At 40.6% G+C, this 25,494-nt stretch overlaps 1 protein-coding gene across 3 annotated transcripts in view; it reads left to right on the top strand.

The window, feature by feature from the left end:
* Positions 1–25,001, top strand: part of LOC124130905 (glycoprotein 3-alpha-L-fucosyltransferase A-like) — a 37,845-nt gene extending 12,844 nt beyond the window's left edge. Inside the window, exons 1-2 of one of the 3 annotated variants that reach the window (XM_046493961.2) lie at positions 18,547–20,030; positions 22,881–25,001. In XM_046493961.2, coding sequence (XP_046349917.1) covers positions 22,892–24,073 — 1,182 coding nt within the window. In that variant the 5' untranslated portion in view covers positions 18,547–20,030; positions 22,881–22,891 and the 3' untranslated portion in view covers positions 24,074–25,001. Of the gene's footprint in view, positions 1–7,325; positions 9,398–18,546; positions 20,031–22,880 lie in introns of those variants that run through there. The other 2 variants (XM_046493963.2, XM_046493962.2) reach the window with 2 other exon arrangements.
* The last annotated feature ends 493 nt before the right edge of the window (positions 25,002–25,494 follow it).

Here is a 25,494-nt window from a genome sequence, read left to right as displayed (position 1 = left end):
ACTTCCATCGGCTTAAAAGACAATATATTAAGAAACGATGCGCCTTTCTATTCTAAAGGTTAAGTGAGTTTATATTCAGTGGTTTATGGGAAACAATTTGTCAATTTAGCTATTTTGAAATCAGTCCATGTACATCCTACGTTCGGGTGGATTTGCACTAATGTAATAACTTAATTCATATTTTAAGACACGTATTAAGTATTAAACAGTTAAATAGCTTTTCTTAGTAATTGAACACCTTTCCATCGACCGCACCAAACTGTTGACCAATCGTTTTTGTTCTGTTTTAATGTATATATGTATTATTTAATACAATTTGTATATAGGAAGCTTGGTGGGGACTTTTAGGATATAAAAAATGAATACAGACTGCCATATTGTTTGAATGTCTTAACAATCACCGGGTATGACCATGTGGACAGGATACTATTCGGGTTTCTGATAATTACTCCAAGAGCATACTGGGTATTTGTGCTTGGGGATATTAAATGTAACAGTTTGTTATCAGAGGTGATTGAAAGTGAACTTTTAGTACCAGTTAGATATGATATCTATATGACTTTTTTCTGTTTGACAAAGGATTTAGGGTTTGCATGGAAGAAAGTCACTCAACCAGTTCATGTATTCTACGTCAAATACAAAATAATATATATAATTACAACATCCTCAGGATACCAATAACAACGAAATGTACAAATTAACAAACATGACCAACATTATTATTTCATGTTAATTTAGGTGTCATGCACGTAATTATAGCTATATAAACATATGTTTAATTTTTCAGTTTGTGTGAAGTCGGCCATAAATACAAGAAACAGTTGATTCTGAAATTCTTAATCATGTACTTTTAAGTATATTTTCCCAATATTATATTATCCCCAAAAGGGCAATTATATTCATGTTATATTTTTTCAGTCAATTTTTGAATACGAATTACGTAATATTTATGTTACTTTGATTGTATAAGAGCAATGTTGTTGTTACAGACCCAGGGACTGACTGGTTAGGTTCATTACATGTCATAAAAGTCCCGGGACATAATGTGGTGGCAATACATTCTCTAATTAACATATTAACACCTGTCACAAAGGGACGGGCCATTTGGGTTTGTCCTCAAGGAATGTGTTATGCAATTTGTGTACTCACGAAATAACATTCAACAAACTATGTACTTAGTCCGGTGATGTAGGATTGATGCATTCGTACTTCGTAAAATTAAATGAATTACATTTTTAATGTAGACTACGTCAGTCACTCAACCAGTTCCACTATTATTTTCCCAAAAAATCAAAGATTAAAAACAGTTTTCAAGATTTATTTTCCATATCTTTAGACATATTTAATCTTTACATTGAAACTGCCATCTTGATGTATTATTCTGTAATATTTTTTTAATTTGAAGTTTACACGATATACGGCTTTTCCATTGGACAAGAGGTCGGTCATGTGACCGCGAAATTGACATTCATAAGTGTATGAACGACACAATTTGACGTTCATACGTTTTTCACGAGATCGTGTTCTTGAAATGACGTAAACACTGACGGACAACTTCCACATTCACATTCGCAAGCTCCGTCGTTCATACATTGTTTGGCCCGCACTCTATGAAGGTTCATACTCCAATGAACTCACACAAAGTGAAGGTCAGTTCTTAATTGAATGACATTAGATAGATGCTCCTATACCGCCGCTAGTGTCTTAATTTGCGAGAATTAAACATTTGGTTTGCATCCAACCATGCGCGTGCCAAATAATACAGCGTCAAGCTTTCAGAGCGCCAACTAAGTTTTCCAAAGTAGAAATTAAGCAAAATGAATATTTATCAAGTGTCCTTTTGCTACAACATATGCATGCTGTTGTGGTTTTTCAAAAAAATCTTCGTTCTCTCTGTTGTTGACAATATTAAAACAACAAGTACTATAAAATATAATACGGAAATATATTACATATTATTTACGCATCCGGCTGCTCACAATACAATGCTAGTAAACAATATTTGTGTCCCAGGGAGTGAATACCAATTAGACCAAGCCAGCTCTACAGACACTGACTCTCTCAAAGACAGCAGGGTACATTATACAGTTAACTGAAAACTGTATTTTCAAACATATCTAATGCTACTTCAACACTTTATCATATACTTAGCAGTTGAATATTCTGTATAATTGAAATTAATCCTCTATTAGTTTACAGTGACGATTCTTGCAGGCTATATAATGCAGGCATGGCCCGTTATGTATCATTCAATCTTTATCTTTCTCACTTTCTTATAAAGGCATAATGATCGGTAATCTCTTGTGTTGCAGTGTGGAATGTTAATTTATTGTGACTAAGGCTAATCCCTTTCTCCAGACATTATTTGATCACTCACCAACAACTGACAAGGGATTTGTCCTCGTTAAGGCAGTACTAAGTGATACAGTATACTGCAAGTTAACTAGATTAATTAACTAATTAAGGGTTAAATGAGATTGTTTACTTAGGGTGTGATGTAATCTGTTTGATGGCGAATTACAAAGAGTGAATCTCCAAAAAGGGTAAGCATACCCAACACTACCGGTAGCACCTGCCATTCACAAATAGTGTTGTTCTAATTCATCAAGCTATAATACTGACACGTTGCTTAAGGGTTATTGGAATAAATTTGAATTTGATTTTCACATATTTTCCTCCTTTGCTCATGAGCATATACATGGATATACATGCATATGCATTATAAATTTGAAATGCAATTGTAAATAAAGATGTTGTTTTTCTTCAGAAGAGTCGTAACCGAGTCCTCGGATACGCCATCGCGACCTTCCCGTCCAGAAGAAACAGAGGTCCGAGGACGCATTAAAGATAGCTCAGTTGATGTCCTCCGAGGAAAGTAACTATGACGAAGACGGCATAAAGATTTTTTACAGTACAACCAAAGAACTGCGAGTCGACGGAACTGCAGATGGCGAAGAGGCTCGCAGATGAGACATACCCGAAGAAGCTGGACAGTACAGCAGCTTTCCCTAAGGCATGACGTGTCCGTTGACCACCATCCAAAAACCCATTCCCTGACATGAAGAAGGATCTCTCATGGGTCAATACCGAGTATGGAATCCCTTAGGTGCGGTGCGTTGCGGTGCGGTGCGGTGCGGTGCGGTGCGGTGCGGTGCGGTGTGTGTGTGTGCAACGTAATATAGGTGGGTAATTTTTAAAGAAAGAAATAAATCAAGATAAATAGATCAAGACTGAGTTAGATGCATCCCCCATTCATGAAATAAAAATGATTAAATCAAACAGGGCTACAGTAGAATCTTGGAGCTCCTAGATTATACTTATAACCCAGTGTAGATTCTGGGAGCTCCCAGATTACACGCCGGGGTAGATTCTGGGATCTCCCTCATTATACCTCCTGGGGGTAGATTCTAGGAAAGGGGAATAGATTCTTGGAAGTCCCCAAAATCTACCCCGGCGTAGATTTTGGGACCTCCCAGAATCTACCCGGGTATACTCTGAAGGGGGGTAGATTTTGGCACCTTACACCGGCATGTATTGGCGTTGTTATGATCTGAAAAGTGCGACCTCCAACAGGATGTCGAAGATCGAAGTTGATTATTCATGGTTATACAAAGGTCAACGCCGGAGAATAACCAGTCTCGCTTATCCGCCGAAACAGATTGTCGTAAAGAGTTAGAATAGGTCTTCAGCAAGCCGTGTTTGTCGTAAAAGGCGACTATGCTTGTCGTAAGATGCGACCAACGGGATCAGGTGGTAAGGCTCGCTGACTTGGTTCATGCATGTCATCGGTCCCAATTGCTTGGATAGATGCGCTTGATATCAATTACTGGATTGTCTGGTCCAGACTTGATTATCTACAGACCGTCATATATTTGGCATAAAAAGCAATAAATCGCTGAATTATATGTGAAATATATATGAATGGCACTAAGAGTTGGCGAAAAAGGATGAGCATGTACTGTCCTCCCGGTAGCACCCAACACTCACTTAATTTGCATGAAATAGTGAGAGTTTGTTTGTTGACTACAACCCTGAATTGTGAATGATTACCAATTTTTGAGAAAGTGTTTTGGTTCAACGTTCTGAGGCAAGGATGTAATATATCCCTGTTTTTGTTATGCTAAAGTAAATTTTAACGTCTTTCCAAGAGAATATTTAAAATTCGACAGTATAACCCGATGGTCCGGGACATTTTCATTTCCTTTATGTTTGAGGGCGTTTGGTACTTCATTATGTGTTAATTCTCCCTCTATGCTATTATGTTAATCTGTATTAGGCTTAGGTGTACCAAATGTTCGAAATCCTCGTGATATTGGTAATATCTTAATACATTTGTACTTGGTTGATGAATTATTTTGTTTTTGATACAGTTGTCCCGTTTTTAGTTTCAAGTTTCAACAGTGCTTTGTTTAAAGACGTCTTTCTCTCAATGGCAAAAATATGTTTAGTTTGTTTCTCCAATTTTCAGTCCATTGCCTTTTGATCTAATTATAAAACCTTCGATATTTGTATTAGTGTCTTCATTTTATTTAGTTTTTGTTATATCTATGTTTGGTAGCAAAAACAAAAACCTCATTCAACATATGAAGGCTCGTTCACAAAAATCTAATATCACTGTGAGTCTAGATGCTGTTGCCGTGGATCGGTTGCTGACGGCGTGGCATGTATCCGTGTAGTTGACGACAGTCGCTTTTGAAAGCATTTCAAAACTCTTTGTAATGTACCGTATAGCACTTTAAAGTCATATGATATCAAAGGCACATTCACTGAAGGATCTGGTTACATGATCTGGTGTCAAACCTTTGTCTTCTCAAATTAAATAACAGGAAATGCATGTTTTAAAACTAATTAGATGTGTACTGAATAGGCATTTATGTAAACTTTATCAGATGACAATGTTTTCACAGCAATTGACCAGGAGAGATGGTAGGTAGGTAATTTATATGTGGGTGGGTTAGTGACTGAATTTGCGGATGTGTGTGTTCGTGGTACTTATATGGGGGTGTGATGTGTATTTTGTCTCGTAAGCCAAAATGGTTGGATGTTTAAATAGTGACACTTTAATAAACTCTTCTTCTTCTTCTTTTTGTTCATTGTCAGGATGCCGTGTATAACTTCCTAGACTGCTGACATGTGTTATCATTTTTTATCTTCAAATACCACGATGTGCCCACTGATACCGTCATTATGTTGATAGCCTGATTGTTAAGAACTATCAGTTGCGATATATTATTTGATTGCTTTGTAAAACATCGGCATGCTGTTCACTTTCATTGGGACTGGATTCTTTGCGCAATAGCCAGAGTATCTCACTGTTGAATATTTTTTTATCATTTGCATTTACATAAGTAAACAAAATATGAATTTAATCTGAATACGTCAATGTGTCAATTTCTTGTTCTAAAAAGTACAGGTATAAGTATTCATTTTTATTAGTAAGAATATTTTTAATTTTCTTGCGCCTGTTGTACATTACATTAACGGTCGTAGTTTGTTGACTTTGCTAAGGATATAAGGCTGAGACCCCAGAAATGTTTTAAACATTTGATTGCATTTTAAGCAATTTCGTACCGTTTGGACAATATTCATACCAACAAATCTAACAGTGGCAAAAGTCAAATAAATAAAGATGGCGGATGCATTAAATTTTCAGAGTTAAATCAGTTCTTTTAAAAAATCGGGAACAGCTTCCGCGCACCCGGCCACCTGGGTTCCAGACACTAATGCCTACGTCCACCTTTGCCTACAGTTACTATTGCCTACAAAAAAATAAAGCAGTGTTGAATAATGCCTACACAATGAAAACAACATACCCATGCTAGGAATGAACTCTTCCAATATTAGATTTCTTTGAAATCATCAAATATCTGCTGGTGTATACTATAAGAACTAATGCAATGATGCAGAAATCATAAATTATTACTGTTAGTGTTAGTGGCAATATGAAATAAAAAGTGACTTCATACAATTTTCTGTCTTTTGTCGCCTATCGGCATCATTCCGCTAAAGTGGACTTGTCCAGTTAGAGGTTGGGTAGCACTGATAGGGGGCTCTGATCGAAAAGAGGACAATCCGCCACGGTTGTCTGGCAACACGATATTTTCGGAGTATTTAAAAAAAAATATTTGATTATATTTTAAAGAGCATTTTTCCAAGGACTGCCCTTTTTTAAAAACGTGATTTTCCGCGTTCCGCCGACATTTGACATTATAACAATGTATACCCTACAATTAAACCGACAGCTCAGAACAAACCAAATTCAACACTTTTAAGTAATGATACACCAATAAAATAGTTTTCATCCTCTGTGTAATCCACTCTGTTGGCTAATCTGCTATGTGCACGAGAGCATGTTACAAATCACATCGCGGCCTCCCCGTACAAACGAATCCAAGCTCAGCACAAATCGATTTCAACACAGAAGTCACCGCCGATGCAATCACCCCCAACAGCTAATCCTCTCTGTGCATTTGACCATAAAGTCTACTCACATACCAAGCACCGCGCCAGGAAAAGTACCAGACGCCTCAATCGCTTATCCGTCAATATCATTGCAGGGAGAGTATGTACTCCCGCTAACAGTGTGGAGTACTAATTAAACATTCCAGTAATGTTACACGCCACTATATCATTTGTTTTGGAACTTGCTAATACTATTTTACACATACAAAACAATTATAGAACAATACATAGCAATTGTCCCCCCTTTGCCAACATACACAAAGAAACACAGTGCCACCTAAAACACTTCATTTTGCACATTTATAATAATTATACACGAAAACATAACAATTATCTCCCTTTACCAATATATACAAAGAAAACAAATTTGGATACATTATATATACAAAATTTTATATTTTTGTATATGTCATATATACAAACATGTATATTTTTGTATATATCATCATTCCAATCATGTATATTTTTGTATATATCATCATTCCAATCTTGTATGTGCTTTGGAAATATCATCATTCCAAAGCATATACAAGCTTGTATAAATGGATTTTTTTGCAGTGATATATTGTACTGAAGTGATAAGGAAATTAGGTTTTTAAGGTTGCAGACATCAGAAACGTGGACACCGTGACACCTGGTTGGTATGAATGTTTATTTTGTGTATATGTAAGGTGTGAGTGTGGGGATGGGTATGTGTGCGTGTGCGAATTCCTGTGTGTTTGTGTAGGTGTGTGAGAGAGTAACTTGAACTATTCCAAGCATGGAATAATAAAAAAGAAAATCATCTAACCTTTTCACTTATTGATGAAATACATTTTTAGAAACATGCTCATAATAAAATTTTCTTTCCAACTTTTTTCCAGTCTCGGCCACAATGAACTCGAATTACAAAACATGTTTGTTTACATGTCTGTCAATGACAACCCTCTCTACTGCAGTTTTCTATTGGACAATTAATTCAGATGTAGATGTGTTCCAACTCAAAACTTTCAATTCAACAAACGTTAACACGTCCATAAGAAAAACGTCCATTCTCGAGGTCTCTCAAAAGCATCCCCTCGTACTTCATAGACGAAATGTGGTCATCACTTCAGCAGATTCTCCTCATGCAACTAAACGCATTGTGTGGATGAACGTCCCACCCTGGTACAAGACAGTTACATCTTTCGCCCACTGTTACGTTCGTTCATGTGAAATAAGTCCAGACGAGGCACATATTTCATCAGCTGATGCTGTGGTTGTCAATGGTGTTAATTTGCCATCATCAAAGCACCCAAACACGGACATGAACCAGGTGTGGATTATGTATGGATGGGAAGCACCGCCTCACTATAGAACAAACACAATTTTCCGTCCTGACTGGAATGGTCGTTTCAACTGGACATTGACATACCGATTGGATTCGGATATACCATTTCCATACAATAGGATAGTGTACACTGGAGGCAGTGTGAATATAAGTGATGTTGTGAGACGGAAAAGCCGATCTATTGCTTGGTTTGTAAGCAACTGTCATACACCCTCAAAGAGGGAAGTGTATGTTCGAGAACTGCGGAAACACATTGATGTCGACATTTATGGCGCCTGCAGAAATATTAAGAGTTATGACTGTCCCAAGGGAAGGTCCTTCGAGTGTCTTGGACTGTTAAACACCACGTATAGATTCTATCTTTCGTTTGAAAATTCCCTATGTAAAGACTACATCACAGAGAAGTTCTACAACACGTTCATGACTTCAGCTATTCCCATCGTTCGTGGAGGCGCTGACTATGCACGTCTACTGCCAGAAGGAACCTTCATCAACACAGCATCATTTGGCAGTCCCAAGAGTTTGGCGAACTATATTAAGTATTTGGAGAGGAATGAGACAGCTATGGGGGCGATTTTGGAAAAGAAGCATAAGTATGAATACATTAATTCAGAAGGAACAGATTTTGATTGGAGGTGTCAGCTGTGTGCCAAGTTACATTGTAATACTACGAGAAATTATTACACAGATATGAAACAATGGCTTAAGGACGGAAAATGCATTGAACAACCGAAAGATCTGCCGTAGTGCTTGGGAATGTAAAAGACTTGACATAATCTATGTTGACGTTTGGAATCGTGGTCACAGTGGTAGACCCATGTTTCATTATCCGTTACTAATCTCTTTGTGAATTTTCTTTTTCCCTTAAGATAAGAATTAAGAAACTTTGCCACCAATCGAGCAGTTATCTTATTCATCTGTAAATGTTCATGAAGAATAGTTTCAGTGGATCCATGGCTTAGACCTGTGTCTTCCACAGCAATACGTCTATCTGACAGTATAAGGTTTTTTTATCTCCTTGAGTGAATCATCATTGATGGATGTTGAGTGACGTCAAGACCCAGGGTCATCATCAAGGCTTGTTCTCCAATCCTTAAACATAGCTAGCTGCCCAATGTTTAACAGTGGAATAGCTATGGCACTTATCCCAATACACTTGTGACATGTGGTCATGAATTTCTTGGGGAGTACTTTTCCCTAAAGCCAAAAAACTTGATGACTGCTGGCTGCTCGTTTTTTTCCATTTATGTGTCCGTTTGGACCCCTATCACATTCAACTGGCTGTCACTCAACAGACCAAATACACTTGCAATGAACTACTCAAGCAATGTACTACATTGGCAAGTTCACTTTATTATGGCCCATAGTCAAGAAAGTTAGTCAGGCTTTGAATGTTTTTTATTAGCCCTCGTAACAATTGAAACCTAATCAATGATACTTGATTTCCTTATATAATATTTCACACTATGTTCTTGATTTCATATCTTAAAACGACAGGTTATGAGCAATTGCCCTTAAGACCTTATACTTCATTGTTTTTAACTTTTAACTAGGCCTTACATACCTTGTCTTCTTTACCTTTAGCTACAGATTTACCTCTCTGACTGTTTCCCCCTCCATATTGAAAAGTGATAGAATGGGGGAGGGCAGGGGTGGGGTGGGTGTGGTGGGTGGGAATAGGAGATGATAGGCCTGATACCGATCTCTGTGTATGCTCGTCAATTGTGCTCCAAGATCCAGATGCTGCATGTGTCGATGCTGGTGTTTGTGCTGATTGCGATGTTGATGGTCACGCTGGAAGCTAGTGTCAATACAAATGCCAATATAAATATTGACTGTACGAGCTTCAGTCTCAGTCGAATTGCTGGTGCCTAATTTTGGTTTCCGGTTCGAAAGACCGTGACAAGCTGAGGGCGGGCGCACCTGTCCTAGAGTGTCTCTCCAACAGCTCCCGATTTTGGGGGCTTTTTTCCCTTTTTAAACCGGTACCTACGTCACAGTTCTACTCATTTTTCCCATCTGTCATTGGTCAACCACCTTTCTCCCCTAATTCGAACCAACCCATATTCCATACCAGATTTCTTATTAGATCTTTTGTAAGACGAACTACTCGATTACCCGGAAAAAGTTAATTATAATATTTTGAAATATCAACAAACGTCCATAAGTGTCCTTCCTTATATGAGTAAATCACTTGAACTGATAATTTAAGCATTTGTTACTTCTGAGGTCCAGGGTTCAAACCCAGCCAGCTGCCTAAATGTTTGATTCTTGGAATACACCAGTTAAAGAACTGACCCTATGTGTGATCTCTGTGTGTGCTCGTCACCACACGTGCTCAAGATCCAGATGTTGCATGTGTCGATACTGGTGTTTGTGCTGATTGTGATGCTGATGGTCACACTGGACGCTAGTGTTAATACCAATGACGATTTAAATATTGATGGTGATGATACTGATGCAGGTGATATCTGCAAGCTGACCTGTAAACGCAGCCCGATTGTGAAATAAAGACATGTTTTCAGGCTTAACACACAACTTACTTGTATCACGATATCAAATTAAATCGTAAATTCCATATTTTCGTACACAGAAAGATCATATCTCCTGCTAGCACTTTTTTTTATGACATTTAGTGTCAACTTGTCTGATTTCTTCGTAGTTCTACATCCCTGAGGTAGCTTCGCCTTGAAGTCGCTAGAAATAAATTCGATGATGAATTTTCTTTTATACTGCATACAAAAATCTTAAAGACAAATGTTGCTGTTATGTTAATCTTGTCGGTATTGTGAGGTAGGGGAGAGGATCAGGCGGCCACAATGTCTAATCTATCTGATTTGGTGTCAACCTATCCAAACGCTGTGTTCCATTGTCGTTCACTGGTTACTATTCCTTCTTCCTCTACTACTACTTCTACTTCAACTACCACCATCATCACTACTACCACAATCACCATTACCATTACTACCACCACCACTACCATTACTACCACCAACACTACTACAACTACCACTACTACTATTCCTTATACCTCTGCTACTTCTACCTCTACCACTACTACCACCAAGACCACCTACCCCACCACCACAACTACCACTACCACCATCATTACTACATCTACAACCACTACAACTACTACCAACACCACCACCACCACCACTACAACTACTACCAACACCACCACCACCACTACTACTACAACTACTACAACCACTACCATTACTACCATCACCACCACTACTACTACTACCACCACTACCACCACCACTACCATTACTACCATCACCACCACCACCACTACTACCACCACTACCACCACCACTACCACCACCACTACAACTACTACCAACACCACCACCACCACCACCACCACCACTACTACCACCACTACCACCACCACTACCACCACCACTACAACTACTACCACCACTACCACCACCACCACTACTACTACCACTACCACCACCACTACAACTACTACCAACACCACCACCACCACTACCACCACCACCACTACTACAACTACCACTACTACTTTTCCTTCGACCTCTGCTACTTCTACCTCTACCACTACTGCCACCAAGACCACCTACCCCACCACCACTACCACCACCACCTCCACTACTACTACTATTCCCTCTACCTCTACTACTACTACCACCACCACCACTACTACTACCACCAAGACCACCTACCCCACCACCACTACCATTACTACCATCATCACCACTACTACTACAACTACTACCACTACCTCCACTACCACTACTATTACTTCTACCTCTACTACCACCACAACCACCACCACCACCACCACTACAACTACTACCACCACCACCACCACCACTACAACTACTACCACCACCACCACTTCTACTACTACTACCACCACCTCCGGTACTACTACTACTATTCCTTCTACCTCTACTACTACTACCACCACCACTACAACTACTACCACCACCACCTCTACAACTACCACCACCACCTCTACTACTACTACTACCACCACCACCTCCACAAGTACTACTACTACTATTCCTTCTACCTCTACTACTACTACTACCACCAACACTACCACCACCACCTCCACAAGTACTACTACTACTATTCCTTCTACCTCTACTACTACTACTACTACTACCACCACCACAACTACTACCACCTCTACCACTTCTACTACCACTTCTATTACAACCACCACCACTACTACAACTACCACCACTACTACTACCAAACCTACTACTACCACCACTACAACCACCACCACCACTACTACTACTACCACCACCACTACTACTACTACCACCACTAACCCTACTACTACTACCACCACCACTACCACTACCAAATTCCTAAAAAGCACAAGGGACATGTTTATGGCAAGACAGATATGTTGAATGTGTCATGAAGAAATATTAAGTGAGTGAGTGAGTTTGGTAAAAGGCGACTACGCTTGTCGTGAAAGGCGACTAACGGGATGGGTTGTCAGGCTCGCTGAGATGTTGTCAATCACTGGATTGTCTGGTCCAGACTCGATTATATACAGACCGCCGTCAAAAAGCTGGAATATTGCTGAGTGCGGCGAATGTCTTATAACACAAACGTTAACGCTGCAACGTTGTGGAAACGAAAATATGAATAAACTTTTGGTGAGCGTATCGTACTGTGTTTCTTGCCGCAACAGTAGTATTTGAAGCAAATAATTCAACAGAAAACAGTGAAATAACAAACGTTGCCAGTTACAGCATTGTCAACATTGAACTTGGCGTGCCCAGCGTTAACGCCAAAGCCGACGTTGCCTCGTTAACGTCATTCCTCAGAACAGTTGAAAGGGCCTGATACCATGCATTCTGTCGCACTTGGCGCCGTATCTGGTGCGGGCAGTCTGTGCCGATGAAGACACAGTCAGGGATATGTTACGTAGGTGCAAGGCCCTGATACCATTCTGTCGCACTCGGCGACGTATATGGTGCGAGCAGTCTGTGCCGATGAAGACACAGTCAGGAATCTGTTACGTAGGTGCAAGGCCCTGATACCATTCTGTCGCACTCAGCGACGTATATGGTTCGAGCAGTCTGTGCCGATGAAGACACAGTCAGGAATCTGTTACGTAGGTGCAAGGCCCTATGATACCATTCTGTCGCACTCGGCGACGTATATGGTGCGAGCAGTCTGTGCCGATGAAGACACAGTCAGGAATATGTTACGTAGGTTCAAGGCCCTGATACCATTCTGTCGCACTCGGCGACGTATATGGTGCGAGCAGTCTGTGCCGATGAAGACACAGTCAGGAATCTGTTACGTAGGTTCAAGGCCCTGATACCAGTCTGTCGCACTCGGCGACGTATATGGTGCGAGCAGTCTGTGCCGATGAAGACACAGTCAGGAATCTGTTACGTAGGTTCAAGGCCCTGATACCAGTCTGTCGCACCCGGCGACGTATATGGTGCGAGCAGTCTGTGCCGATGAAGACACAGTCAGGAATATGTTACGTAGGTGCAAGGCCCTGATACCATTCTGTCGCACTCGGCGACGTATATGGTGCAAGCAGTCTGTGCCGATGAAGACACAGTCAGGAATCTGTTACGTAGGTGCAAGGCCCTGATACCATTCTGTCGCACTCGGCAACGTATCTGGTGCGGGCAGTCTGTGCCGATGAAGACACAGTCAGGAATCTGTTACGTAGGTTCAAGGCCCTGATACCATTCTGTCGCACTCGGCGACGTATATGGTGCGAGCAGTCTGTGCCGATGAAGACACAGTCAGGAATCTGTTACGTAGGTGCAAGGCCCTGATACCATTCTGTCGCACTCGGCGACGTATATGGTGCGAGCAGTCTGTGCCGATGAAGACACAGTCAGGAATCTGTTACGTAGGTGCAAGGCCCTGATACCATTCTGTCGCACTCGGCGACGTATATGGTGCGAGCAGTCTGTGCCGATGAAGACACAGTCAGGAATCTGTTACGTAGGTGCAAGGCCCTGATACCATTCTGTCGCACTCGGCGACGTATATGGTGCGAGCAGTCTGTGCCGATGAAGACAAATCTGTTACGTAGGTGCAAGGCCCTGATACCATTCTGTCGCACTCGGCGACGTATATGGTGCGAGCAGTCTGTGCCGATGAAGACAAATCTGTTACGTAGGTGCAAGGCCCTGATACTTTCTGTCGCACTCGGCGACGTATATGGTTCGAGCAGTCTGTGCCGATGAAGACAAATGTGTTACGTAGGTGCAATGCCCTGATACCATTCTGTCGCACTCGGCGACGTATATGGTGCGAGCAGTCTGTGCCGATGAAGACACAGTCAGGATTCTGTTACGTAGGTTCAAGGCCCTGATACCAGTCTGTCGCACTCGGCGACGTATATGGTGCGAGCAGTCTGTGCCGATGAAGACACAGTCAGGAATCTGTTACGTAGGTTCAAGGCCCTGATACCAGTCTGTCGCACTCGGCGACGTATATGGTGCGAGCAGTCTGTGCCGATGAAGACACGGTCAGGAATCTGTTACGTAGGTTCAAGGCCCTGATACCAGTCTGTCGCACTCGGCGACGTATATGGTGCGAGCAGTCTGTGCCGATGAAGACACAGTCAGGAATATGTTACGTAGGTGCAAGGCCCTGATACCATTCTGTCGCACTCGGCGACGTTTATGGTGCGAGCAGTCTTTGCCGATGAAGACACAGTCAGGAATCTGTTACGTAGGTGCAAGGCCCTGATACCATTCTGTCGCACTCGGCGACGTATATGGTGCGAGCAGTCTGTGCCGATGAAGACACAGTCAGGAATCTGTTACGTAGGTGCAAGGCCCTGATACCATTCTGTCGCACTCGGCGACGTATATGGTGCAAGCAGTCTGTGCCGATGAAGACAAATCTGTTACGTAGGTGCAAGGCCCTGATACCATTCTGTCGCACTCGGCGACGTATATGGTGCGAGCAGTCTGTGCCGATGAAGACACAGTCAGGAATCTGTTACGTAGGTGCAAGGCCCTGATACCATTCTGTCGCACTCGGCGACGTATATGGTGCGAGCAGTCTGTGCCGATGAAGACAAATCTGTTATGTAGGTGCAAGGCCCTGATACCATTCTGTCGCACTCGGCGACGTATATGGTGCGAGCAGTCTGTGCCGATGAAGACACAGTCAGGAATCTGTTACGTAGGTGCAAGGCCCTGATACCATTCTGTCGCACTCGGCGACGTATATGGTGCGAGCAGTCTGTGCCGATGAAGACAAATCTGTTACGTAGGTGCAAGGCCCTGATACCATTCTGTCGCACTCGGCGACGTATATGGTGCGAGCAGTCTGTGCCGATGAAGACAAATCTGTTACGTAGGTGCAAGGTACGGAGACAGCGGTCGTCAGTGGCGGTTGTGACGCGAGGTCTTACACTTCGCGGCCGGTCTGCAGTTCTGCCAGTCATCTTGTAACGCTGCGGCAACTGTCAGTGTCAGTCCATGATTCTTGCGACGTGCACAAAATCTTTGCAATTTCAAGATGTCATCAACGTGTTATTGTTCAAGGACTCGGCATACAATCTCGGCAATTAAATGCCCCAGCTTTCCCCCCTGTACCCGACTCATTGATATATTATTGACCTAAAACGACGATAGTAAGATTTTGTTTCCTGTTTCTGTAAACGTCATACTGCTCTCTTGGCTCATCATAAAGTCGGGCCGGGACGGACCAACGTTATTATTGGTTAATTACTTCTGAATCATTATCGACGGCCATACATACATGCTATTGGTTTAACATACACATTTGGCATTATTGAACAATTGCAAACGACAAAACTGCAACAAAATTAAGTTATTGTGAGTAAGTCCCTTAAGAACCAGGAAGTCGATCAGTTTGCGAATTCGTTAAACGAATTCGTTAAATGAATCAGGATTTGAAACGTATTATATACTTCCAGCTTTCCTGATACAAATTTTTAATCTATCCGACATACGACGTAGCGATATCTTACTATAGACGTAGATAAAATGACACATTTTACGTCACTAAGCGCATACAAGGAAGTTTTTCTTTTCTCACGTCTTCGTGCAGTCAGATAGGAATCTCAAATGTTCGGTGCGATACATCTTCCCGAGGCAAGGGAATTAACTGACTATAAAAGTCCAGTCAGTTAACGCCCTTGCCTCGGGAAGATGGGGGCGACGTGGTCAAAATCAATTCAAACAGAAGACCACAGTAACTCGTATTCAAAACGAACGCGTTCGTCAAAGTGAAGCCCTATTTCCTCTATACTCTCAACATAGCCTCCATAGTGTTTGGTCCAACTTGGCCTGGGCTGTCAAAATCAGCTTACACGTTGCAAAATTTGTTTTGATATACAATAGAGTATTATATCTACCTAAAGATCACTTTATTCTGTGGTGAATATTCACCAAATATCTAGCCAGGCACCCGGATTGGCAACTCACTAACGTTACCTGCCCAGTTTGAAAGTTGCCAGTCCAGATTTTAAACAAATAATTATTCATATTTATACTCACACGCAAAAGAAACGCAAGTCGAGTATGCAGTATACATGTTATATATTTTCAACAGTAAAGACAAGAAATACTAAGGGGCAAGATTGACACAAATTTGACTGAAGACAGTTTAATGGATGAAAAGGCAGATGATATAATTTGTTTTTTTTTCAAATGTTAAGGGCTTACACAGTTTCGGGCCAATACCCAAAATGTCAGTCAATACCTGGTATGACCACCATTAGCATTGATCACTGCCACGAATCTCCTGTACATTGAGTGGATCAGATGATTTGTGAAGGCCCTAGGGATCCTCCTGCACACATCCAGAGCAGCTGTGCGTAGTTCATCGGCAGTTGTAGGGTCTGGGCGCACATTGTGCAGACGCCTTTGAACCTCATCCCACAAGTGTTCGATGGCGTTCAGATCAGGGCTGAGGACTGGCCACAGTAGAACACGGATGTTGCTGTGTTGCAGAAAGGCCATGGTAGCTCTGGCAACATGGGGACGAGCGTTGTCCTGCTGGAAAATGTGTTGTTGATGTTGTGCAAAAAATGGAACAACGTGGGGTCTGATCACTTGGTCGATATACTGTTGAGCAGTGACGCCGTGTCCCCGACCTTGACCAACATTCAGAAAGCACATGGGTCCAAGTCTCGCATTAAGTTCAATCCTTGCCCATATCATGACGCTAGGTCCACCCCATGGATCCCTTTCCACAACGTTTCTGTCAGCGAAACGATCACCTCGACGTCGCCAAATTCTTCCGTCTGCATTGGAGACACAAAAGCGACTTTCATCAAAGAAGATGACACGCCTCCACTCACGATGACACCAATTGCGATGACCCTGTGCCCACTGAAGTCGTGCTTGTCGATGCCGTGGTTGGAGAACAGCACGACGTGCTGGTCGGCGACATCTGAGGTTGTTGCATGAAATAGTGAGAGTTTGTTTGTTGACTACAACCCTGAATTGTGAATGATTACCAAGTTTTGAGAAAGTGTTTTGGTTCAACGTTCTGAGGCAAGGATGTAATATATCCCTGTTTTTGTTATGCTAAAGTAAATTTTAACGTCTTTCCAAGAGAATATTTAAAATTCGACAGTATAACCCGATGGTCCGGGACATTTTCATTTCCTTTATGTTTGAGGGCGTTTGGTACTTCATTATGTGTTAATTCTCCCTCTATGCTATTATGTTAATCTGTATTAGGCTTAGGTGTACCAAATGTTCGAAATCCTCGTGATATTGGTAATATCTTAATACATTTGTACTTGGTTGATGAATTATTTTGATTTTGACACAGTTGTTCCGTTTTTGGTTTCAAGTTTCAACAGTGCTTTGTTTAAAGACGTCTTTCTCTCAATGGCAAAAATATGTTTAGTTTGTTTCTCCAATTTTCAGTCCATTGCCTTTTGATCTAATTATAAAACCTTCGATATTTGTATTAGTGTCTTCATTTTATTTAGTTTTTGATATATCTATGTTTGGTAGCAAAAACAAAAACCTCATTCAACATATAAAGGCTCGTTCACAAAAATCTAATATCACTGTGAGTCTAGACGCTGTTGCCGTGGATCGGTTGCTGTCGGCGTGGCATGTATCCGTGTAGTTGACGACAGTCGCTTTTGAAAGCATTTCAATACTCTTTGTAATGTACCAAATAGCACTTTAAAGTCATATGATCTCAAAGACACATTCACTGAAGGATCCGGTTACATGATTGGTGTCAAAGCTTCAGATACAAACGAATTTGATTTTCTATTGGGACTGTTACATGTCGATGACTAATATAAAGACGTCACTTTGTCCAGAGAAAAATGTCTTTAAAAGAAGATCTTGTAAAATGAATTGCCATTTCCAAACCACACCCTGCTTTTTCATCTCTGCCCACTTGTAAAGGCAAAATATATACAAATCTTAACGGGTGTCCTACTGACTTTATAGTCGCATTATGACATAAAGAATTTATCCAGTCATAATATACTTGAACCAGAATTAACAAGATCATACATGCAGGTCGTGAGAACCGTTTCTTGGACCTCCGCAGTTTGTCTTGGCATTGTAATTATCTTAATAGCGAGTCTTCCCGCTCGAACCTGAACTAACATGTTCATATGTGCCGTTCATGAGAACCGTTTCTTGTCTAAAAGTATACACACCCCCCCACCCCCCCCCCCCCCACCCCCCCCACCCACCCACCACCCCACCCCACCCCACCCCACCCCCACACCTTCAAAGTATACCCGGGTAGATTTTGGGGCCTTCCCGAATCAACCCCCTGAGACTGTAAGGACGCGTAGCAAAAACAAAAACCTCATTCAACATATAAAGGCTCATTCACAAAAATCTCATATCACTGTGAGTCTAGACGCTGTTGCCGTCGATCGGTTGCTGTCGGCGTGGCATGTATCCGTGTAGTTGACGACAGTCGTTTTTGAAAGCATTTCAAAACTCTTTGTTATGTACCAAATAGCACTTTACTTTAAAGTCATATGATCTCAAAGGCACATTCACTGAAGGATCTGGTTACATGATCTGGTGTCAAACCTTTGTCTTCTCAATTTAAATAACAAGGTTATGCATGTTTTAAAACTAATTAGATGTGTACTGAATAGGCATTTATGTAAACGTTATCAGATGACAATGTTTTCACAGAAATTGACCACTGGGCCCACTTGCACAGAACAATCTTAGTTACAATCGATCTTAGGCGGCTACAATCAACTTTATAATCACCCTACAATTGTCCTATTCCACTTGCACAAACCGATCTTAACGCGATTGTAAGACGGCTTGGATTTAAGATCGCGATCTTAACTAAGATTGAAATCTTCAATGGTGGAGGTACAAATATCTTAAACTAGACTCCTGTCTATGGTTGTCTGCAAACGCGCAAATCTTGCTGCGCATACAACGTGTAGAACCGGTTACGACATACAACACGTACCTCCCTCCACGCACCTTGCACAGTTGAAAGGTCTCAACTATTTGAAGGAAACTATAATTAGAATGTTGGCATATAGATTTAGTGACATTCTTATTATGAAAGTAAAAAAAGAAAATAATAATAGATCTCTATGTCCAAATAACATAACAGGTAAATGTATGATCGTCATCTATTTGGGGGAGCTTTCCGTAAAATCCTAAATACATGTATATCCTTCATGTTTTAGTTTTGCCGCTATTACAAAGGATGTTATGACAACCTTTTCAAAACACAATAAGACGGGAGATTTCAAGAATGCATGTACGGGAAATAAGAATAATGTTTCAAGAAAGAAGTTGTTTAATATATATTCATTTGGTATTAATTATATTTTTTAAAAAGTGTGAATTTTACTTTTGCTATTTATGGGATATTTTACACAAATTTCAAATGTCTCATCATGTGTATTTGCTTGTTTGATGAATATTTGTATTAGTTTCTTATAAATTCAGATATTACAACCGCTCGTGACTGTCCCACTCGATTTTGGATATAAACGTATGATTTTGCACTTCAACTTGTGTTTACTTGTAGATTATTTAATGATAAACTAAAGACAAAATAACTGACACGAATGTGACCCAAAAGATATACAAGGGGAGCTCGGCGGTTCTACAACATTAATACACTAACTGGGCAAGGAAGATTCTACGATACTTATACAAAGGGAAACCACTCCCATCTAGAATATAAACTATGATTAGCTGCCCTTGATTTATCTTAAAGGTCACGGACGTTACAAATCGCTTGCAGACGACTTAGGTTTTATCCTTCCCTTGATAAGGTATGTTGTTTTAGACTTCTTTCAGCATTGACACGGGTGGGAATAGTACTTTTAACTATCGACTCGATAGTTATGTGGTTCACTATCGCAATTAACGATATTTTTGACGTTAAATCTGTGGTGCGGTCTTCGTGTTGTTGAAGTGTCGATTCGAATCATAAAATCTAACGAAATAAATAGGCAGTGTTTGATCGTAAAGCAGATTATTAATGTGAAACTGGCCCTGTCTTGCACGCCATTTTGTCAGGGACTACAACGATCTTAGCTACTTAAGATTGGTCTGGACCAATTGTAAGTTTCGATTGTAGCTTACAATGATCTTAACCTACAATCGCTTTGTGCAAGTGGATGACAATTGTAGCGTAAGCCTAAGATCGCGATCTTAAGGATTTACAATAATTGTAGCGCTAAGATCGCTTTGTGCAAGTGGACCCTGGAGAGATGGTAGGTAGGTAATTTATATGTTGGTGGGTTAGTGACTGAATTTGCGGATGTGTGTGTTCGTGGTACTTCTATGGGGGTGTGATGTGTATTTTGTCTCGTAAGCCAAAATGGTTGGATGTTTAAATAGTGACACTTCTAAACTCTTCTTCTTTTTCTTTTTGTTCATTGTCAGGATGTCGTGTATAACTTCCTAGACTGCTGACATGTGTTATCATTTTTTATCTTCAAATACCACGATTTGCCCACTGATACCGTCATTATGTTGATAGCCTGATTGTTAAGAACTATCAGTTGCGATATATTATATGATTGCTTTGTAAAACATCGGCATGCTGTTCACTTTCATTGGGACTGGATTCTTTGCGCAATAGCCAGAGTATCTCACTGTTGAATATGTTTTTATCATTTGCATTTACATAAGTAAAGAAAATATGAATTTAATCTGAATACGTCAATGTTTCAATTTCTTGTTCTAAAAAGTACAGGTATAAGTATTCATTTGTATTAGTAAGAATATTTTTAATTTTCTTGCGCCTGTTGTACATTACATTTACGGTCGTAGTTTGTTGACTTTGCTAAGGATATAAGGCTGAGACCCCAGAAATGTTTTAAACATTTGATTGCATTTTAAGCAATTTCGTACCGTTTGGACAATATTCATACCAACAAATCTAACAGTGGCAAAAGTCAAATAAACAAAGATGGCGGATGCATTAAATTTTCAGAGTTAAATCAGTACTTTTAAAAAATCGGGAACAGCTTCCGCGCACCCGGCCACCTGGGTTCCAGACACTAATGCCTACGCCCACCTTTGCCTACAGTTACTATTGCCTACAAAAAAATAAAGCAGTGTTGAATAATGCCTACACAATGAAAACAACATACCTATGCTAGGAATGAACTCTTCCAATATTAGATTTCTTTGAAATCATCAAATACCTGCTGGTGTATACTATAAGAACTAATGCAATGATGCAGAAATCATAAATTATTACTGTTAGTGTTATGGCAATGTGAAATAAAAAGTGACTTCATACAATTTTCTGTCTTTTGTCGCCTATCGGCATCATTCCACTAAAGTGGACTTGTCCAGTTAGAGGTTGGGTAGCACTGATAGCGGGCTCTGATCGAAAAGAGGACAATCCGCCACGGTTGTCTGGCTACACGATATTTTCGGAGTATTTAAAAAAAAAATCTTTGATTATATTTTGAAGAGGATTTTTCCAAGGACTGCCCTTTTTTAAAAACGTGATTTTCCGCGTTCCGCCGACATTTGACATTATAACAATGTATACCCTACAATTAAACCGACAGCTCAGAACAAACCAAATTCAACACTTTTAAGTAATGATAAAATAAAATAGTTTTCATCCTCTGTGTAATCCACTCTGTTGGCTAATCTGCTATGTGCACGAGAGCATGTTACAAATCACTTCGCGGCCTCCCCGTACAAACGAATCCAAGCTCAGCACAAATCGATTTCAACACTTTCAACACAGAAGTCACCGCCGATGCAATCACCCCCAACAGCTAATCCTCTCTGTGCATTTGATCATAACGTCTACTCACATACCAAGCACCGCGCCAGGAAAAGTACCAGACGCCTCAATCGCTTACCCGTCAATATCATTGCAGGGAGAGTATGTACTCCCGCTAACAGTGTGGAGTACTAATTAAACATTCCAGTAATGTTACACGCCACTATATCATTGGTTTTGGAACTTGCTAATACTATTTTACACATACAAAACAATTATAGAACAATACATAGCAATTGTCCCCCCTTTACCAACATACACAAAGAAACACAGTGCTCAACTTAAAACACTTCATTTTGCACATTTATAATAATTATACACGAAAACATAACAATTATCTCCCTTTACCAATATATACAAAGAAATCAAATTTGGATACATTATATATACAAAATTTTATATTTTTGTATATGTCATATATACAAACATGTATATTTTTGTATATATCATCATTCCAATCATGTATATTTTTGTATATATCATCATTCCAATCTTGTATATGCTTTGGAAATATCATCATTCCAAAGCATATACAAGCTTGTATAAATGGATTTTTTTTGCAGTGATATATTGTACTGAAGTGATAAGGAAATTAGGTTTTTAAGGTTGCAGACATCAGAAACGTGGACACCGTGACACCTGGTTGTTATGAATGTTTATTTTGTGTATATGTAAGGTGTGAGTGTGGGGATGGGTATGTGTGCGTGTGCGAATTCCTGTGTGTTTGTGTAGGTGTGTGAGAGAGTAACTTGAACTATTCCAAGCATGGAATAATAAAAAAGAAATCATCTAACCTTTTCACTTATTGATGAAATACATTTTTAGAAACATGCTCATAATAAAATTTTCTTTCCAACTTTTTTTCCAGCCTCAGCCACAATGAACTCGAATTACAAAACATGTTTGTTTACATGTCTGTCAATGACAACCCTCTCTGCTGCAGTTTTCTATTGGACAATTAATTCAGATGTGGATGTGTTCCAACTCAAAACTTTCAATTCAACAAACGTTAACACGTCCATAAGAAAAACGTCCATTCTCGAGGTCTCTCAAAAGCATCCCCTCGTACTTCATAGACGAAATGTGGTCATCACTTCAGCAGATTCTCCTAATGCAACTAAACGCATTGTGTGGATGAACGTCCCACCCTGGTACAAGACAGCCAAATCTTTCGCCCACTGTTATGTTCGTTCATGTGAAATAAGTACAGACGAGGCACATATTTCATCAGCTGATGCTGTGGTTGTCAATGGTGTTGGTTTGCCTTCATCAAAACACCCAAACACGGACATGAACCAGGTGTGGATTATGTATGGATGGGAAGCACCTCCTTACTATCATAGTAACACGATTTTCCGTCCTGACTGGAATGGTCGTTTTAACTGGACATTGACGTACCGACTGGATTCGTATATACCATTTCCTTACAATAGGATAGTGTACACTGGTGTCAGTGTGAATATAAGTGATGTTGTAAAACGGAAAAGCCGATCTATTGCTTGGTTTGTAAGCAACTGTCATACACCCTCAAAGAGGGAAGTGTATGTTCGAGAACTGCGGAAACATATTGATGTCGACATATATGGCGCCTGCAGAAATAATAAGAGTTATGACTGCCCCAAAGGAAGGTCCTTCGAGTGTCTTGGACTGTTAAACACCACGTATAGATTTTACCTTTCGTTTGAAAATTCCCTATGTAAAGACTACATCACAGAGAAGTTCTACCACACGTTCAGGACTTCAGCTATACCCATCGTTCGTGGAGGCGCTGACTATGCACGTCTACTGCCAGAAGGAACCTTCATCAACACAGCATCATTTGGCAGTCCCAAGAGTTTGGCGAACTATATTAAGTATTTGGAGAGGAATGAGACAGCTATGGGGGCGATTTTGGAAAAGAAGCTCAAGTATGAATACATTAATTCAGAAGGAACAGATTTTGATTGGAGGTGTCAGCTGTGTGCCAAGTTACATTGTAATACTACGAGAAATTATTACACAGATATGAAACAATGGCTTAAGGACGGAAAATGCATTGAACAACCGAAAGATCTGCCGTAGTGCTTTGGAATGTAAAAGACTTGACATAATCTATGTTGACGTTTGGAATCGTGGTCACAGTGGTAGACCCATGTTTATTATCCGTTACTAATCTCTTTGTGAATTTTCCAGAAATCCTCCTCAACTAGCTCTAAATGTCCTCTGGCAATGTCAGTTATTTTTCCCTTAAGATAAGAATTAAGAAACTTTGCCACCCATCGAGCAGTTATCTTATTCATCTGTAAATGTTCATGAAGAATAGTTTCAGTGGATCCATGGCTTAGACCTGTGTCTTCCACAGCAATACGTCTATCTGACAGTATAAGGTTTTCTATCTCCTTGAGTGAATCATCATTGATGGATGTTGAGTGACGTCAAGACCCAGGGTCATCATCAAGGCTTGTTCTCCAATCCTTAAACATAGCTAGCTGCCCAATGTTTAACAGTGGAATAGCTATGGCACTTATCCCAATACACTTGTGACATGTGGTCATGAATTTCTTGGGGAATACTTTTCCCTAAAGCCAAAAAACTTGATGACTGCTGGCTGCTCGTTTTTTCCATTTATGTGTCCGTTTGGACCCCTATCACATTCAACTGGCTGTCACTCAACAGACCAAATACACTTGCAATGAACTACTCAAGCAATGTACTACATTGACAAGTTCACTTTATTATGGCCCATAGTTAAGAAAGTTAGTCAGGCTTTGAAAGTTTTTTATTAGCCCTCGTAACAATTGAAACCTAATCAATGATACTTGATTTCCTTATATAATATTTCACACTATGTTCTTGATTTCATATCTTAAAACGACAGGTTATGAGCAATTGCCCTTAAGACCTTATACTTCATTGTTTTTAACTTTTAACTAGGCCTTACATACCTTGTCTTCTCTACCTTTAGCTACAGATTTACCTCTCTGACTGTTTCCCCCTCCATATTGAAAAGTGATAGAATGGGGGAGGGCAGGGGTGGGGTGGGTGTGGTGGGTGGGAATAGGAGATGATAGGCCTGATACCGATCTCTGTGTATGCTCGTCAATTGTGCTCCAAGATCCAGATGTTGCATGTGTCGATGCTGGTGTTTGTGCTGATTGCGATGCTGATGGTCACGCTGGAGGCTAGTGTCAATACAAATGCCAATATAAATATTGACTGTACGAGCTTCAGTCTCAGTCGAATTGCTGGTGCCTAATTTTGGTTTCCGGTTCGAAAGACCGTGACAAGCTGAGGGGGGGGGGGGGGGGGGGGGGGGCGGCGCACCAGTCCTAGAGTGTCTCTCCAACATTTCCCGATTTGGGGGCTTTTTTCCCTTTTTAAACCGGTACCTACGTCACAGTTCTACTCATTTTCCCATCTGTCATTGGTCAACCACCTTTCCCCCCTACACTAGATCATTCGAACCAACCCGTATCCCATACCAGAATCCTTATTAGATCTTT

This window comes from Haliotis rufescens, unplaced genomic scaffold, assembly GCF_023055435.1.
Source record: "Haliotis rufescens isolate VD_foot unplaced genomic scaffold, xgHalRufe1.0.p SCAF_9, whole genome shotgun sequence".
Lineage (NCBI taxonomy): Eukaryota > Metazoa > Mollusca > Gastropoda > Lepetellida > Haliotidae > Haliotis > Haliotis rufescens.
This window is presented reverse-complemented; position numbering and strand designations above follow the sequence as displayed.